Source organism: Haliotis cracherodii, unplaced genomic scaffold, assembly GCF_022045235.1.
Source record: "Haliotis cracherodii isolate W230 unplaced genomic scaffold, xgHalCrac1.p SCAF_11, whole genome shotgun sequence".
In the NCBI taxonomy this organism is placed as follows: Eukaryota; Metazoa; Mollusca; class Gastropoda; order Lepetellida; family Haliotidae; genus Haliotis; species Haliotis cracherodii.
The window spans coordinates 21,426,991-21,447,291 of NW_027266266.1; the positions used below are offsets into that span (position 1 = coordinate 21,426,991).

Below are 20,301 nucleotides of genomic sequence, written 5' to 3' on the forward strand. Positions count from 1 at the left end.
GAGACCAATGTGCGATTCTGAACATCATTCACATGTGTTTATCAATCACTATCAATTACTGATAATACCAGGTGTTCTGCCCCACCGGGGCACCTGTCATAAACACATGCAACGGCAAATCAAGTGTTCGCCTGAACATATAGTCAAAGTCAAAACAAGAAGTTGCACCGGACATAAATCTGGCCACTGATGCTTCAAATTTGGAATTGTCTTCCACACGTCTATCATAAAGTTGTTGAAAGTTTTACAATTGCCTTTTCATGCTGTAACCCTGATCAAACAATATGTGGGCAAGAGTCGTATGGCGCTCTTTGAAATTTTCGTGGAAATAGCATGCACGATTGTACCTCAAAAAGTGTGAAATGTAGACACCAAATGCTAGCTGCTGGAATATTGCTCGACAAAGGGAAAGTTGACTATTGAAAGAGCAGAGCAGCAGTTGGGTATATCCTCTTCACAAAAGACAAAACATAAACGATCAGTTAATTATGACCGCAAATTGCATCACTCAAGAGCAAACTAAAACTGATGCATCCAAATACAACAAAACGTTAGAAAGCCCACTATGATAAGTCGAGGCACGCCTTCCCTTGAAAACGTCATTTACGTGTGTTTGATTGTTCAACACTTTTTGTTCACAACCCAGCTTATGGATCAAATATTGCATCAGCGTATGGTAAAAGTAGACACAAACAAGGTGAACAAGAGTATATGAATTTATTTGAGTTCACGATAACCTTAAATAGTAGGTCAGATAGAAGTGTATCATGTGGATGTCTAAGCAATACAACAAAAGAAAAGATATTTGAAAAAATGAAACTCATTTGTAGATGATGTAATGTCGATAAAGATATCGTTTATTATTAATAATTTTGACCTAAAATACGGTCATAGATCAAGCCAAATTGCCCACTGTCGCCTTAGGCTCGGCTGCAGTGAGCTTAACGCTGATAAGTTTAGACGACATGTATCAGACATATCAGATTGCACTTGTGGGTATCACTTTGAAGACGCAATTCACTTTTTCTATACCTGTCAAAAATACCATAATATCAGAAACACTATGTATTTCTACACACATGGGTATGATTTAAAAACGATATTACATGTCAGTAGTTCAGTTAGCAGTTCTACAAACATGACTATTCTTAAATCAGTTCACGATTTCATTGTCAAAAGCAAAAGATTCGCGTAGCTTAATTTTATGCATGTAGTAATGGAAAACTGCTATATCTTATTTCATAGACACCACTTGTATTGGCTCCATATATTTCATTTGTGCATTTAGTATGTTTATGTTTAGCACTATCTTACATATAATCTTATATATAACCAGCTGTTGTAAAGTTATTATTATTATTATAGGGAACGATGTCAGTCATTCTGTTTAAGTCTTATCGGAAACACTTTAGCCAATGGTGACTGAATCCCTTACTAAGTTCTCGACAGCAGCAGCCATATTGGACCCAATACACTAAAATTGTGAAACTCGAGATAATGTTTGCATTAGATATAATAACAGATACATTTATTACGCTTTTTTGCATAAGTGGTATGAACCTGTCTCGTGTTACCTGCTAAAACATCCATTTCAATGCATAAAGCCAAGGCTGGTTCCTTATCATGATAATAAAAGCGACAAAACCTTTTTCATATTCAATAGAAATCTCTGCTAAAAGTAGAGTCGACTGTACGATTCCGACCATAGCATGGGCATGTGTTTATGAACCACCATCAAACAGTGAGGACACCAGGTGTTCGCGAAAAGGTGAGCGCATCCTGCCCCACCGGTGGCACCTGTCATGATGATTTAAGCACAACTGTCCCACACGAAGTGAGACCAGCCTGGTACATCTAATGCTTCCCCGTCGCCGACTCTTAGCTCACATATGAGGCTGTCGTGGTGAAAGTTGAAGCCGACGCAGGTGCCGTTGTAGGCGCAGACTTTGGCACACGCCACGGTAGATGTGAGGTCGGTTTGGTAGACATCTCCGACAAACCTGGTCCCCACAATACGGCGGAATATAGTCGAGAAGCCTGTGAAGATGGCAAATGGGTGTTTTACTGTTTTAATCATGAGAAGAATCAGAGAATGATGTCATGGTATAAGCTGGTTTGTTCTTCGACGAGTTGGACTAGAATCATATAGTGTCTAACAACTTAGGGAGCAATGGGGTGGCCAAGTGGTTGAAGCGTTCGCTCGTCACGCTGAAGGCCAAAAATACAGAACTATTACCACACAAAGCTTGGTGTGTCCTAACGAGACCACGTATTTGAAAAGAGGACGTCAAAAAGGCGGTCGATTGTACAATTCCGAGTATATCTCGAATCTATGGTGGCCGAGAGGGGACATCGCTTTCTCGCGGTTTAGCAATATTCCCTCTTGGCCACTATAGGGGTCGCATATGTTATGTGTTTCTGTACGATAAAAAGTATATACATAAAACAACATGAATGAACTGTTAAACCTGACCTCAGTGGGCGAAGGCTGAGGTGGGTTTTGATCATAAAAGAGATCTGACATTTTTCCAGTCACATTTCAAATTATACATATGGACGGAATGTTGAAATTTCCTCACTATCTACTTAAACATAATTTAACAGTACAGACGTAGGTGCTTTTATAACAATCCACGGATTTCTGCTTAAAAGGTTTCTGATTGATTTATGGCCCTATTTAGGAGTTTTATTGGGCCCCCGCCCCCAGGCCTAGTTATCAAAACAATCAACAAATAACACCGCTTTTTAGCGCTGTGTAGTGTACTTCCTAAAAACAATAGCGTTTTCCTAAAAACAACACTAGGTTATATCAATGTTTATTCTGTTTGCGGAGTAGATGTCATCAAACTGGAAGTCCTCACCCCAGCAATGGGAATACTACCGGATGTCAATTATGTAATTTCTAGTGTTTGAATGACATATTGTTCTCAGTAAACCGTTATGTGGAAATAGATAGTTGATTGGTTTTAAAGTCAAGTTGGTATTTCCGCTATTCAAAGTGTGCAGTGTCTTATGGACAGTCATTTCTGAGACATAAATGCAAAGTTTAATTAATTAAGTCGACTCTCATTTTTTGCACTTAAAATTAACTCAAACGTTAATTTCAAGATTTACAGTACATACTATTCAAAAGAAGTTAAAGAACGCCCGATTCTTTCATATGACTATGGTAAGTCATTAGAAAAAGCGATAGAGCGAGAAAACGATATTTCCCATAATGCCGTACATTAAAACGGTTTTTGTTGATATTCAGTGATCCATTCCTATAATTATCACCGCTATTTTGCCTCTTATAACTAGATTTTTTCAACATCTTGTAGCAGATAAATATGTTACAAATACATGTACATAATGTTATCTCGTTTAGTTTGAATCCACACATGTATATTTTCTTATAGTGTAGTAAATAAGCAGGATTCACAGACTACAACAGAATAGTCGCTGTTCATATTTTCACACACACACACACACACACACACACACACACACACACACACACACACACACACACACACACATATGATTTAAAAACAACTCGTTACTCATAATTCCTTTCGATTAAACAATCGGGAATGAAATTTAATTCTAAAGTGCTTGTAAAATGGAGTTTAACTTTCCCGCCAGGGGAGACTAGATATCCGATTATTTTATAGGCTCAAGAGGGAATATACATATTTATGTAACAATTCTCTATCTATTGTTTTAAACTGTATGGTTAACAATTGTGCGTTCTGATGTGAGTTAGTTAGCCCTCCTACATTTGTACACAGACAATGAGTCAAACACACACACGTACATAATTGTGACAAAACTATACTTAAGATATACATAAAATATTACAATGATAGCTGATTTAACATATGTTATAGATAATCATAATGCACGTCATATTGTTGTCATATTGTGGTAGCTATGTGGCCACACTAATTAGTATGTCTCTCCATATGTGTAGTTTACACAAGTACCCATATCAACTGTGACAACGCCACAGCAATGGGGGCAGTGGGGTAGCCTAGTGGTTAAAGCGTTCGCTCGTCAAGCCAAAGACCCAGTTCGGTTCCCCACATGGGTACAATGTTTGAAGCCCATTTCTGGTGTTCCTCACTGTGATATTGCTGGATTATTGTTAAATGTGACGTAAAATCATTCTCACTCACAGCGGTGTTTATCAAATTACTATATGCAAGTACATATACTTGTAGATTTGCACAAGACAAGAGACACAATTCAAGTTGATCATATATCAAATGTCAAAAGGAACCTTAGTCTTCTTAACTTCTTTTAAAAAAAGTATATACTTCGATTTTAACCTGATTTATTTAGAGCGTATTGCCATGATCTTCCACGCGCTTTCGGCGTGATGGTCTCATACAACTAAATAGGGCCGTAAATTAATCAATTACATTTTACGAAAACTCAATTACATTTGGATTGTTTTAAAATCACATACGTCTGTACAGTTAAATAATTTTTTAAGTAAATAGTGAGAAAATGGGGTGGCCAAGTGGTTGAAGCGTTCGCTCGTCACGCTGAAGGCCAAAAATACAGAACTATTACCACACAAAGCTTGGTGTGTCCTAACGAGACCACGTATTTGAAAAGAGGACGTCAAAAAGGCGGTCGATTGTACAATTCCGAGTATATCTCGAATCTATGGTGGCCGAGAGGGGACATCGCTTTCTCGCGGTTTAGCAATATTCCCTCTTGGCCACTATAGGGGTCGCATATGTTATGTGTTTCTGTACGATAAAAAGTATATACATAAAACAACATGAATGAACTGTTAAACCTGACCTCAGTGGGCGAAGGCTGAGGTGGGTTTTGATCATAAAAGAGATCTGACATTTTTCCAGTCACATTTCAAATTATACATATGGACGGAATGTTGAAATTTCCTCACTATCTACTTAAACATAATTTAACAGTACAGACGTAGGTGCTTTTATAACAATCCACGGATTTCTGCTTAAAAGGTTTCTGATTGATTTATGGCCCTATTTAGGAGTTTTATTGGGCCCCCGCCCCCAGGCCTAGTTATCAAAACAATCAACAAATAACACCGCTTTTTAGCGCTGTGTAGTGTACTTCCTAAAAACAATAGCGTTTTCCTAAAAACAACACTAGGTTATATCAATGTTTATTCTGTTTGCGGAGTAGATGTCATCAAACTGGAAGTCCTCACCCCAGCAATGGGAATACTACCGGATGTCAATTATGTAATTTCTAGTGTTTGAATGACATATTGTTCTCAGTAAACCGTTATGTGGAAATAGATAGTTGATTGGTTTTAAAGTCAAGTTGGTATTTCCGCTATTCAAAGTGTGCAGTGTCTTATGGACAGTCATTTCTGAGACATAAATGCAAAGTTTAATTAATTAAGTCGACTCTCATTTTTTGCACTTAAAATTAACTCAAACGTTAATTTCAAGATTTACAGTACATACTATTCAAAAGAAGTTAAAGAACGCCCGATTCTTTCATATGACTATGGTAAGTCATTAGAAAAAGCGATAGAGCGAGAAAACGATATTTCCCATAATGCCGTACATTAAAACGGTTTTTGTTGATATTCAGTGATCCATTCCTATAATTATCACCGCTATTTTGCCTCTTATAACTAGATTTTTTCAACATCTTGTAGCAGATAAATATGTTACAAATACATGTACATAATGTTATCTCGTTTAGTTTGAATCCACACATGTATATTTTCTTATAGTGTAGTAAATAAGCAGGATTCACAGACTACAACAGAATAGTCGCTGTTCATATTTTCACACACACACACACACACACACACACACACACACACACACACACACACACACACACACACACACACACACACACATATGATTTAAAAACAACTCGTTACTCATAATTCCTTTCGATTAAACAATCGGGAATGAAATTTAATTCTAAAGTGCTTGTAAAATGGAGTTTAACTTTCCCGCCAGGGGAGACTAGATATCCGATTATTTTATAGGCTCAAGAGGGAATATACATATTTATGTAACAATTCTCTATCTATTGTTTTAAACTGTATGGTTAACAATTGTGCGTTCTGATGTGAGTTAGTTAGCCCTCCTACATTTGTACACAGACAATGAGTCAAACACACACACGTACATAATTGTGACAAAACTATACTTAAGATATACATAAAATATTACAATGATAGCTGATTTAACATATGTTATAGATAATCATAATGCACGTCATATTGTTGTCATATTGTGGTAGCTATGTGGCCACACTAATTAGTATGTCTCTCCATATGTGTAGTTTACACAAGTACCCATATCAACTGTGACAACGCCACAGCAATGGGGGCAGTGGGGTAGCCTAGTGGTTAAAGCGTTCGCTCGTCAAGCCAAAGACCCAGTTCGGTTCCCCACATGGGTACAATGTTTGAAGCCCATTTCTGGTGTTCCTCACTGTGATATTGCTGGATTATTGTTAAATGTGACGTAAAATCATTCTCACTCACAGCGGTGTTTATCAAATTACTATATGCAAGTACATATACTTGTAGATTTGCACAAGACAAGAGACACAATTCAAGTTGATCATATATCAAATGTCAAAAGGAACCTTAGTCTTCTTAACTTCTTTTAAAAAAAGTATATACTTCGATTTTAACCTGATTTATTTAGAGCGTATTGCCATGATCTTCCACGCGCTTTCGGCGTGATGGTCTCATACAACTAAATAGGGCCGTAAATTAATCAATTACATTTTACGAAAACTCAATTACATTTGGATTGTTTTAAAATCACATACGTCTGTACAGTTAAATAATTTTTTAAGTAAATAGTGAGAAAATGGGGTGGCCAAGTGGTTGAAGCGTTCGCTCGTCACGCTGAAGGCCAAAAATACAGAACTATTACCACACAAAGCTTGGTGTGTCCTAACGAGACCACGTATTTGAAAAGAGGACGTCAAAAAGGCGGTCGATTGTACAATTCCGAGTATATCTCGAATCTATGGTGGCCGAGAGGGGACATCGCTTTCTCGCGGTTTAGCAATATTCCCTCTTGGCCACTATAGGGGTCGCATATGTTATGTGTTTCTGTACGATAAAAAGTATATACATAAAACAACATGAATGAACTGTTAAACCTGACCTCAGTGGGCGAAGGCTGAGGTGGGTTTTGATCATAAAAGAGATCTGACATTTTTCCAGTCACATTTCAAATTATACATATGGACGGAATGTTGAAATTTCCTCACTATCTACTTAAACATAATTTAACAGTACAGACGTAGGTGCTTTTATAACAATCCACGGATTTCTGCTTAAAAGGTTTCTGATTGATTTATGGCCCTATTTAGGAGTTTTATTGGGCCCCCGCCCCCAGGCCTAGTTATCAAAACAATCAACAAATAACACCGCTTTTTAGCGCTGTGTAGTGTACTTCCTAAAAACAATAGCGTTTTCCTAAAAACAACACTAGGTTATATCAATGTTTATTCTGTTTGCGGAGTAGATGTCATCAAACTGGAAGTCCTCACCCCAGCAATGGGAATACTACCGGATGTCAATTATGTAATTTCTAGTGTTTGAATGACATATTGTTCTCAGTAAACCGTTATGTGGAAATAGATAGTTGATTGGTTTTAAAGTCAAGTTGGTATTTCCGCTATTCAAAGTGTGCAGTGTCTTATGGACAGTCATTTCTGAGACATAAATGCAAAGTTTAATTAATTAAGTCGACTCTCATTTTTTGCACTTAAAATTAACTCAAACGTTAATTTCAAGATTTACAGTACATACTATTCAAAAGAAGTTAAAGAACGCCCGATTCTTTCATATGACTATGGTAAGTCATTAGAAAAAGCGATAGAGCGAGAAAACGATATTTCCCATAATGCCGTACATTAAAACGGTTTTTGTTGATATTCAGTGATCCATTCCTATAATTATCACCGCTATTTTGCCTCTTATAACTAGATTTTTTCAACATCTTGTAGCAGATAAATATGTTACAAATACATGTACATAATGTTATCTCGTTTAGTTTGAATCCACACATGTATATTTTCTTATAGTGTAGTAAATAAGCAGGATTCACAGACTACAACAGAATAGTCGCTGTTCATATTTTCACACACACACACACACACACACACACACACACACACACACACACACACACACACACACACACACACACACACACACATATGATTTAAAAACAACTCGTTACTCATAATTCCTTTCGATTAAACAATCGGGAATGAAATTTAATTCTAAAGTGCTTGTAAAATGGAGTTTAACTTTCCCGCCAGGGGAGACTAGATATCCGATTATTTTATAGGCTCAAGAGGGAATATACATATTTATGTAACAATTCTCTATCTATTGTTTTAAACTGTATGGTTAACAATTGTGCGTTCTGATGTGAGTTAGTTAGCCCTCCTACATTTGTACACAGACAATGAGTCAAACACACACACGTACATAATTGTGACAAAACTATACTTAAGATATACATAAAATATTACAATGATAGCTGATTTAACATATGTTATAGATAATCATAATGCACGTCATATTGTTGTCATATTGTGGTAGCTATGTGGCCACACTAATTAGTATGTCTCTCCATATGTGTAGTTTACACAAGTACCCATATCAACTGTGACAACGCCACAGCAATGGGGGCAGTGGGGTAGCCTAGTGGTTAAAGCGTTCGCTCGTCAAGCCAAAGACCCAGTTCGGTTCCCCACATGGGTACAATGTTTGAAGCCCATTTCTGGTGTTCCTCACTGTGATATTGCTGGATTATTGTTAAATGTGACGTAAAATCATTCTCACTCACAGCGGTGTTTATCAAATTACTATATGCAAGTACATATACTTGTAGATTTGCACAAGACAAGAGACACAATTCAAGTTGATCATATATCAAATGTCAAAAGGAACCTTAGTCTTCTTAACTTCTTTTAAAAAAAGTATATACTTCGATTTTAACCTGATTTATTTAGAGCGTATTGCCATGATCTTCCACGCGCTTTCGGCGTGATGGTCTCATACAACTAAATAGGGCCGTAAATTAATCAATTACATTTTACGAAAACTCAATTACATTTGGATTGTTTTAAAATCACATACGTCTGTACAGTTAAATAATTTTTTAAGTAAATAGTGAGAAAATGGGGTGGCCAAGTGGTTGAAGCGTTCGCTCGTCACGCTGAAGGCCAAAAATACAGAACTATTACCACACAAAGCTTGGTGTGTCCTAACGAGACCACGTATTTGAAAAGAGGACGTCAAAAAGGCGGTCGATTGTACAATTCCGAGTATATCTCGAATCTATGGTGGCCGAGAGGGGACATCGCTTTCTCGCGGTTTAGCAATATTCCCTCTTGGCCACTATAGGGGTCGCATATGTTATGTGTTTCTGTACGATAAAAAGTATATACATAAAACAACATGAATGAACTGTTAAACCTGACCTCAGTGGGCGAAGGCTGAGGTGGGTTTTGATCATAAAAGAGATCTGACATTTTTCCAGTCACATTTCAAATTATACATATGGACGGAATGTTGAAATTTCCTCACTATCTACTTAAACATAATTTAACAGTACAGACGTAGGTGCTTTTATAACAATCCACGGATTTCTGCTTAAAAGGTTTCTGATTGATTTATGGCCCTATTTAGGAGTTTTATTGGGCCCCCGCCCCCAGGCCTAGTTATCAAAACAATCAACAAATAACACCGCTTTTTAGCGCTGTGTAGTGTACTTCCTAAAAACAATAGCGTTTTCCTAAAAACAACACTAGGTTATATCAATGTTTATTCTGTTTGCGGAGTAGATGTCATCAAACTGGAAGTCCTCACCCCAGCAATGGGAATACTACCGGATGTCAATTATGTAATTTCTAGTGTTTGAATGACATATTGTTCTCAGTAAACCGTTATGTGGAAATAGATAGTTGATTGGTTTTAAAGTCAAGTTGGTATTTCCGCTATTCAAAGTGTGCAGTGTCTTATGGACAGTCATTTCTGAGACATAAATGCAAAGTTTAATTAATTAAGTCGACTCTCATTTTTTGCACTTAAAATTAACTCAAACGTTAATTTCAAGATTTACAGTACATACTATTCAAAAGAAGTTAAAGAACGCCCGATTCTTTCATATGACTATGGTAAGTCATTAGAAAAAGCGATAGAGCGAGAAAACGATATTTCCCATAATGCCGTACATTAAAACGGTTTTTGTTGATATTCAGTGATCCATTCCTATAATTATCACCGCTATTTTGCCTCTTATAACTAGATTTTTTCAACATCTTGTAGCAGATAAATATGTTACAAATACATGTACATAATGTTATCTCGTTTAGTTTGAATCCACACATGTATATTTTCTTATAGTGTAGTAAATAAGCAGGATTCACAGACTACAACAGAATAGTCGCTGTTCATATTTTCACACACACACACACACACACACACACACACACACACACACACACACACACACACACACACACACACACACACACACACACACACACACACACACACACACACACACACACACACACACACACATGATTTAAAAACAACTCGTTACTCATAATTCCTTTCGATTAAACAATCGGGAATGAAATTTAATTCTAAAGTGCTTGTAAAATGGAGTTTAACTTTCCCGCCAGGGGAGACTAGATATCCGATTATTTTATAGGCTCAAGAGGGAATATACATATTTATGTAACAATTCTCTATCTATTGTTTTAAACTGTATGGTTAACAATTGTGCGTTCTGATGTGAGTTAGTTAGCCCTCCTACATTTGTACACAGACAATGAGTCAAACACACACACGTACATAATTGTGACAAAACTATACTTAAGATATACATAAAATATTACAATGATAGCTGATTTAACATATGTTATAGATAATCATAATGCACGTCATATTGTTGTCATATTGTGGTAGCTATGTGGCCACACTAATTAGTATGTCTCTCCATATGTGTAGTTTACACAAGTACCCATATCAACTGTGACAACGCCACAGCAATGGGGGCAGTGGGGTAGCCTAGTGGTTAAAGCGTTCGCTCGTCAAGCCAAAGACCCAGTTCGGTTCCCCACATGGGTACAATGTTTGAAGCCCATTTCTGGTGTTCCTCACTGTGATATTGCTGGATTATTGTTAAATGTGACGTAAAATCATTCTCACTCACAGCGGTGTTTATCAAATTACTATATGCAAGTACATATACTTGTAGATTTGCACAAGACAAGAGACACAATTCAAGTTGATCATATATCAAATGTCAAAAGGAACCTTAGTCTTCTTAACTTCTTTTAAAAAAAGTATATACTTCGATTTTAACCTGATTTATTTAGAGCGTATTGCCATGATCTTCCACGCGCTTTCGGCGTGATGGTCTCATACAACTAAATAGGGCCGTAAATTAATCAATTACATTTTACGAAAACTCAATTACATTTGGATTGTTTTAAAATCACATACGTCTGTACAGTTAAATAATTTTTTAAGTAAATAGTGAGAAAATGGGGTGGCCAAGTGGTTGAAGCGTTCGCTCGTCACGCTGAAGGCCAAAAATACAGAACTATTACCACACAAAGCTTGGTGTGTCCTAACGAGACCACGTATTTGAAAAGAGGACGTCAAAAAGGCGGTCGATTGTACAATTCCGAGTATATCTCGAATCTATGGTGGCCGAGAGGGGACATCGCTTTCTCGCGGTTTAGCAATATTCCCTCTTGGCCACTATAGGGGTCGCATATGTTATGTGTTTCTGTACGATAAAAAGTATATACATAAAACAACATGAATGAACTGTTAAACCTGACCTCAGTGGGCGAAGGCTGAGGTGGGTTTTGATCATAAAAGAGATCTGACATTTTTCCAGTCACATTTCAAATTATACATATGGACGGAATGTTGAAATTTCCTCACTATCTACTTAAACATAATTTAACAGTACAGACGTAGGTGCTTTTATAACAATCCACGGATTTCTGCTTAAAAGGTTTCTGATTGATTTATGGCCCTATTTAGGAGTTTTATTGGGCCCCCGCCCCCAGGCCTAGTTATCAAAACAATCAACAAATAACACCGCTTTTTAGCGCTGTGTAGTGTACTTCCTAAAAACAATAGCGTTTTCCTAAAAACAACACTAGGTTATATCAATGTTTATTCTGTTTGCGGAGTAGATGTCATCAAACAGGAAGTCCTCACCCCAGCAATGGGAATACTACCGGATGTCAATTATGTAATTTCTAGTGTTTGAATGACATATTGTTCTCAGTAAACCGTTATGTGGAAATAGATAGTTGATTGGTTTTAAAGTCAAGTTGGTATTTCCGCTATTCAAAGTGTGCAGTGTCTTATGGACAGTCATTTCTGAGACATAAATGCAAAGTTTAATTAATTAAGTCGACTCTCATTTTTTGCACTTAAAATTAACTCAAACGTTAATTTCAAGATTTACAGTACATACTATTCAAAAGAAGTTAAAGAACGCCCGATTCTTTCATATGACTATGGTAAGTCATTAGAAAAAGCGATAGAGCGAGAAAACGATATTTCCCATAATGCCGTACATTAAAACGGTTTTTGTTGATATTCAGTGACCCATTCCTATAATTATCACCGCTATTTTGCCTCTTATAACTAGATTTTTTCAACATCTTGTAGCAGATAAATATGTTACAAATACATGTACATAATGTTATCTCGTTTAGTTTGAATCCACACATGTATATTTTCTTATAGTGTAGTAAATAAGCAGGATTCACAGACTACAACAGAATAGTCGCTGTTCATATTTTCACACACACACACACACACACACACACACACACACACACACACACACACACACACACACACACACACACACACACACACACACACACACACACACACACACACACACACACACACACACACACATATGATTTAAAAACAACTCGTTACTCATAATTCCTTTCGATTAAACAATCGGGAATGAAATTTAATTCTAAAGTGCTTGTAAAATGGAGTTTAACTTTCCCGCCAGGGGAGACTAGATATCCGATTATTTTATAGGCTCAAGAGGGAATATACATATTTATGTAACAATTCTCTATCTATTGTTTTAAACTGTATGGTTAACAATTGTGCGTTCTGATGTGAGTTAGTTAGCCCTCCTACATTTGTACACAGACAATGAGTCAAACACACACACGTACATAATTGTGACAAAACTATACTTAAGATATACATAAAATATTACAATGATAGCTGATTTAACATATGTTATAGATAATCATAATGCACGTCATATTGTTGTCATATTGTGGTAGCTATGTGGCCACACTAATTAGTATGTCTCTCCATATGTGTAGTTTACACAAGTACCCATATCAACTGTGACAACGCCACAGCAATGGGGGCAGTGGGGTAGCCTAGTGGTTAAAGCGTTCGCTCGTCAAGCCAAAGACCCAGTTCGGTTCCCCACATGGGTACAATGTTTGAAGCCCATTTCTGGTGTTCCTCACTGTGATATTGCTGGATTATTGTTAAATGTGACGTAAAATCATTCTCACTCACAGCGGTGTTTATCAAATTACTATATGCAAGTACATATACTTGTAGATTTGCACAAGACAAGAGACACAATTCAAGTTGATCATATATCAAATGTCAAAAGGAACCTTAGTCTTCTTAACTTCTTTTAAAAAAAGTATATACTTCGATTTTAACCTGATTTATTTAGAGCGTATTGCCATGATCTTCCACGCGCTTTCGGCGTGATGGTCTCATACAACTAAATAGGGCCGTAAATTAATCAATTACATTTTACGAAAACTCAATTACATTTGGATTGTTTTAAAATCACATACGTCTGTACAGTTAAATAATTTTTTAAGTAAATAGTGAGAAAAGTTCAACATTCCCTCCCAATTGCAGCAGATAGCACATGCAGACCCTATAGTTGTCAAGAGGGGATATTTCCTAACCGCGATAGAGCGATAAAGAGAGAAAGCGATAGAGCGAAAAAGCGATGTCCCCTCTCGGTCACCATACACATCACTTTAAGAAACACATGAAATAGTGATAATCAGGTAGTTCGCGAGAAGGTACAAACAGTAAACCGTCACAGAGGAACTCATGTCCTTGGTTATCCCAGTCGTCTCATAAAGGACACGGCAAGTAGTTGTGTGTGCGGCTTCAAAGTATATTTCCGCTTATTTGTGTTTTTGGTATGCAAATTTGCAATTCGAAAAAATACATACGTATATTTATTATCTGGACAAATCTGTGGTGTTTTTTGCATTGGTTGGCCATTTCTTCCAAATGATATGCCACAACATTACTCATGCTCTCCAACTCGCCATTAAACTAAATTCTATCACTTTCAATAAAAATATAATGCCAGACCCTCCGAAAAAGATGACAGAGTGTGTCCTTAGGGTACTCCCGGCCGCATCATACCAAAAGACGTTAAAAGATGGTACTTGTTGTTACCCTGTCTGGCGCTCGGCATTAAGGGTCTAAAACAAGGACTGGTCGGCTCGGAGTCAGTATACTGTGTCTGAGTGGGGTATTCATGTTAAGCTGCGGCATGGTATGTCAGTGGGCTAGCACTATAAATCGGCATCAGTCCGGACTAGTACAAGCAGCCACACAAACACACACACGTACAGGCACGTCGCTATATATGTGCAATAATCTTGGACGCGACGTTAAACCCAATTTCACCTCACCTGACCTTAGGGTACTTACACTGACTGTAGGTCTCCACCTCACACAGGGTTAGTCGATCGTCAGGATTCTGTCGATTCTGACCTTCTATCCTTAAATATCGCCCATAGGTCAGACATGAGCAAGATATGTTTTCTGTGGCCCCGGTTGGCATGGGTCCCTCATACATTGCACACAGGGTAGAAGGGGTGGTTGGAAACTCCACTGGGTCCTCCGCAAATACTTCAATCTTCAAGTCATGAAGTCGCTCTCCTGACAAAATGAAATGTGAAGAAGTCAGTGATTGGGGGGTAACACATCTGAACAGTATTCCAGTGATATCATGGCGTGTGAGTTTGATGTCGGAGGAATGCGCGGAGTGATGGAGGTTTTAGACGTGTACGTGTATTTTAGATGTGAGTTATCTCCCCTGGTTGGATTCTCAACAGGTGCCTTCACAGCGTGTAACGCCTTCATTACCCTCCTTGTACATCCTCCCGAGACTATAAAAGTCCAGTTTCCACCCTTGCCGAATTTGGCCGGTATTATGGAGCTACATTTTGGCTGGACTTCAGTCGATTGCAGAATTTACAATGTATGTCCACCGTCAACTCGTTGTCAACAGATATTTTCCAAGTCATAGTCATAGGTAAAACAACAAACAAACAAACAAAACGTTATATCTGTGGTTAGTCTCTGGTAGGTCTCTTATTACATCTTATTGGATGTTATTTCCGATCTTATTACCGTCGCTTTGATATGATACCTAACAGACCCCTATGCCCTCGTGACCTAGTGGTTTAGTGCTCGTCACCTGTAAGGCTGTATATCTCTTCAAAGATTCTTGTCAGCTCTTGTCATAACATCTGGGGGGCGGTCGGGTAGCCTAGTGGTTAAGGCGTTCGCTTGTCACGCCGAAGACCCGGGTTCGATTCCCGACATGTGTTCAATGTGTGAAGCCCATTTCTGGTGTCCCCCGCCTTGATATTGCTGGAATATTGCTAAAAGCGGCGTAAAACCAAACTCACTCACTAGTTTACTTGGGTCAGTCACTACCCTATCAACTCCATTGTGTCAGCCATTGTTGTCACATATTTCAGCGATGCACACATATACTGCTACACATGGTATTGACAACAGTAGAATTATGCGTTGGTGGACCTATTTATCATAGCTGTCACACAAAGATAGGAAATGTATGTTGAATGTCCTCACCGCAACAATCGCCTCGGTTGGTCAGCGTTACATGCCCCAGGAAGTAGTTTGCTTGAAGGTCCACCATCCAGTAGGGGTCTGTCTCTGAACCGGAACTCTGCCAGCAGGAACGGTCAAAGAAGTCGGTGTTCATGTCACCATCAACAGCCCTTCCAGATGTTCCAGTATATGATGAAGATCTTGTAGGTTTGCCAACAGCAAGATTAGAGTAGATACCTAGGTGCAGTAAAACTTAGAGTGAGTAGGTGATAGTGGATCGGGTGGTCAGACTCGACGACCACGACGGCGTTGATCATCAATTTCCTCAAACCTGTGATATTCAGAAAACATATCCTTGCTTGAGAACACACACAGACACACACACACTAACACAGACACACATACACAGAACACACACAGACAGACACACACAGAGACACAGAACTAACACACACACACTAACACACACAGAGAGAACACACACACAGACACAACACAGACACAGAACACACACATACACTAACACACACACAGACACAGAACACACACATACACTAACACAGACACTGGACACACACACTAACACACACACATACACAGAACACACACAGACAGACACACACACAGAGACAGAATTAACACACACACAGAACACATACACACAGACACAGAACACACATACACAGAACACACACAGAACACATACACACAGAACACACACACAGAACACATACACACACACAGAACACACACACACAGAACACACACATACACTAACACACACAGAGACACAGAACACACACATACACTAACACAGACACTGAACACACACACTAACACACACACTAACATGCACACATACACAGAACACACAGAGACAGACACACACACAGAGACAGAACTAACACACACAGAAAGAACACACACACAGAACACATACACACAGAACACATTCACACAGACACAGAACACACACACAGAACACACACATATACTGACACACACAGACACAGAACACACACATACACACAGATACAGAACACACACACAGGCACACACACAGAACACATACACACAGACACAGAACACACACATATACTGACTCACACAGACACAGAACACACACAGAACACACACACACAACACACACATACACACACAGATACAGAACACACACACAGAACACACTAACACACACAAACACACAGCCTCCTTTATGGTGTCTATTTGAACGTAATGATAAACAAAGAACTGGGCGGTGTAACATTTATAATATCTTCCGATCAGTTGCACCAGCATATGTGCAATTTCTAGTACCCTATATGACATTCCAGATATTACAGTACAGAAAATGAGCAAAGTCTTTAAGCAATTTATATACAATATCAGGCGATTCGACTGATATTCTCATGTAAAACATGAATACAATATCTAATAATAAAACCTTGACATCAACATCCAGGTCAGTTTTGCCATCGTTTAATAAAAATGGTGTAACTTTGCTAAATTAAGCTTAGAAACAGATGGCTCGATCTATATAAAACAGCGAGTGAGTGAGTTCAGTTTAATGTCTCTTTGAACAGTCATATTACGTCGAGTCAACTAAGCGTTGGTCGATTGCTCAAATGCTGGTCATTTTACCCTTGATGGAGCCAACACGTACGTGCTAACACGCCAAGGATCATAACTAGTGAAAACCAACATTCAAACCAACGACCACCGGATCCTGAGTGACGTCAATAATGTTGAATGACAGTTTAAAAACCGAACTAAGAACGAATAATCACATCAGAACTTTTGTAAAATTAACGTTGAATAATGCATACAAATGTTACAAATTTTATCAATGAAAGAGGCAAACTTCATGAAATACCCACCACATGTTCACTAGAATCCTCTTCCGTTAGATTTTTAAATTAATTGTCAATTTTGGATAGATAATAGATAAAGTGGATGTATACTACTCAAAAGAAGTTAAGGACCTCCCGATTCTTTCATGTTACTATATTTAATATGTCATGCCATGACAGATTTATCATTGTAATGTAAAAGAATCGGGTGATCCTTAACTTATTTTGAGTAGTATATATCATGATATTGGCGTACTCACCGTTTACAATCGTTGCATTTACAAGAAGTAGAACTATATCCAGAAGAAACATCCTCTGCGGAGACTTCATAACTTCATAACAAAATTGTTAACACTTATTTTCACACTGTAGCACTGATAGCAGAGTGGTCCAATCTGGCTCTCAGAAAATAATTTCCCTTAGCCATTTTCGTACTCATATATAAGTAGAGGGAGTGCAGCGTCATGATTTAAGTGCCTTCAGAATTATATCTAGCATTAAGTACTCGAGTAAATATGTTGGGAGAACCATTGAAATATCCATATCCATTCATATAATAGTCGCTACAAACTTGCCTGTTACGCCAAAATGAATACTCGAGACATGTCATTTTCTGGGGTTAACGATTAACATTTGTTTCAGAAATCTGACTAATGTGTTTCTGGAACCATAAAGAACGTATCAATTTGCTTCGTGAAAGCCACATCTGTTTTGTTCATGGATGTCCTGTATTCGTTCATTATTGCGACAATATATAAATCATTTTTCAGGCATACATAAGGTGCATTAAATGATGCTGTGTCCTAAAGAAATTGTAAGGTAAAGTGGCACTTACATGTAAGATCATTGTTATTGCTAATTGCAACCCTTTCAGTTGTTCCAGTATATGATAAAGATCTTGTAGTTTTGCCAACAGCAAGACTAGAGGAGATGCCTAGGTGCAGTAAAACTTAGAGTGAGTAGGTGATAGTGGATCGGGTGGTCAGACTCGGCGACCACGACGGCCTTGATCATCAAGTTCACGTGCACCAAACCTGTAAAATGTGTGTTGTTTTGAATGTTTGTTTGAAGGATGAGGCAAAGTGTGCATGTAGATAGATAATAGATAGATAAAGTGTATGTATATCATGATATTGGTGTACTCGCCGTTTACAATCGTTGCATTTACAAGAAGTAGGACTATACTGAACCGCAAAAGAAACGTCACCCCAAGTAATTTTGCAGAAAAAGTTGTCATTTAAATATCTTGGTAATATTTGTCAAAGTTTCTAAAATTACCTTGTCCGGAAATATGAAATTTGATGATAAAAACCCCCAAAGCAGATGACAATAAAACCGATCGCCCAAACGCATCACGGCAACGGCCATGGTTACCCGACGTGAGTTCCGTGCAAATTGAAATGCACATGCGTTCCCCATTTCTTGCCCTATAAAAATCCACCCAGATCGGATAACATTCATTCGTTATTGAATTGCTACCACATGCGACACCAAGCCCTTGGACGATTGCAAGCTGGACAAACCGCCCGGGAAGTAGCCAATGCATTTCAAGGCCACTTAAGGACCATATACAGGCTCCAGCAACGGTACCAGTCACCAACACTACAGATGACCGACCACGTAGTCACCACTCATTAGTGGGTACACCAGCGACACATTAGTGGGTACACCGTGCGGCGACGATTGACGAGCAGACACCTCCACTGTCACAGGCCACACCGAGGACCCATTCTGACACCACGTCATGGCCGGGACCGTCTTCAGTGTGCAACACAGGACCAGCATTGGCGCCACCAGCAGTGGAGAAGTGTCCTCTTCTCAGACGAGAGCCGTTACTGTATCTCAACAGCAGATGGCAGAGAAAGAGTCTGGCGACGCCGTGGGGAACGTTATTGGGATGCTTGTGTTGTTGAGAGAGACTCGTGGGGTGGTCCGAGCATCATGGTGTTGGGTGGAATTGGTCTTGCACAGAGGGTCGGCCCTGTGGTCTTCCAGAACATCGGTCCGGGGAGAGACAATGGTGTCGCAGCAGCTCGGTACATTGATCAAGTCTTGAGACCACACGCCATACCTCATTTGGCACGTCGCACCAAACCACGAGCTTCAGCATGATAACGCCAGTGACCACACTGCGAGAGCAACAAGAGACTTCCTCCAGCAGAATGGCATCAGAACCATGCAGTAGCCTGCCCTCAGTCCCGATCTAAATCCCATTGAGCACCTGTGGGACGAGATTCAAAGACGGCTGAATGACGTCCGACCAAGGCCGACAGCTGCAGCTCAGAATGTTGGCTCAAGTGCCTATGGCCTTCATCAACCGCCTCATCCATTCCGTGTATCGACGTTGCACGGCAGTCATCAATGCACATGGCGGACACACGAGATACTGACTTGTGATGCTATTTTCTCAGAGACTAGTGTTGTGTTTCACTTTAAGAACATTTGACAATTTTATTTCAACCTTGATGATCAGTTTTGCCAAGTTTCATCTTTTTTATATGTCTCAAAGTATGTTCACAGTGTTTGGACAAATAAGGT

The 20,301-nt window shown here is 38.7% G+C and overlaps 1 protein-coding gene across 1 annotated transcript; it reads right to left on the minus strand.

Annotated features, from left to right (window-relative positions):
- Positions 1–1,810: 1,810 nt before the first annotated feature.
- On the minus strand, positions 1,811–18,075 carry LOC139454935 (fucolectin-like). Its single transcript, XM_071236533.1, has 4 exons — positions 18,024–18,075; positions 15,935–16,150; positions 14,762–14,992; positions 1,811–2,037 (listed from the first exon to the last, which is right to left on the minus strand). Exons 1-4 carry the CDS (start codon positions 18,073–18,075, stop codon positions 1,811–1,813), a joined length of 726 nt encoding a protein of 241 aa, XP_071092634.1.
- Positions 18,076–20,301: the final 2,226 nt, after the last annotated feature.

What these genes read in the sequence shown, in the direction of transcription:
- LOC139454935 (XM_071236533.1), bottom strand. Translation starts at nt 18,075, where the DNA reads ATGTTTCTTCTGGATATAGTTCTACTTCTTGTAAATGCAACGATTGTA. An exon ending in CAACCGAGGCGATTGTTGCG is followed by an intron (nt 14,993 to 15,934) that starts GTGAGGACATTC and finishes TCATTTTGTCAG; the next exon opens with GAGAGCGACTTCATGACTTG. An exon ending in GGTGGAGACCTACAGTCAGT is followed by an intron (nt 2,038 to 14,761) that starts GTAAGTACCCTA and finishes CCATCTTCACAG; the next exon opens with GCTTCTCGACTATATTCCGC.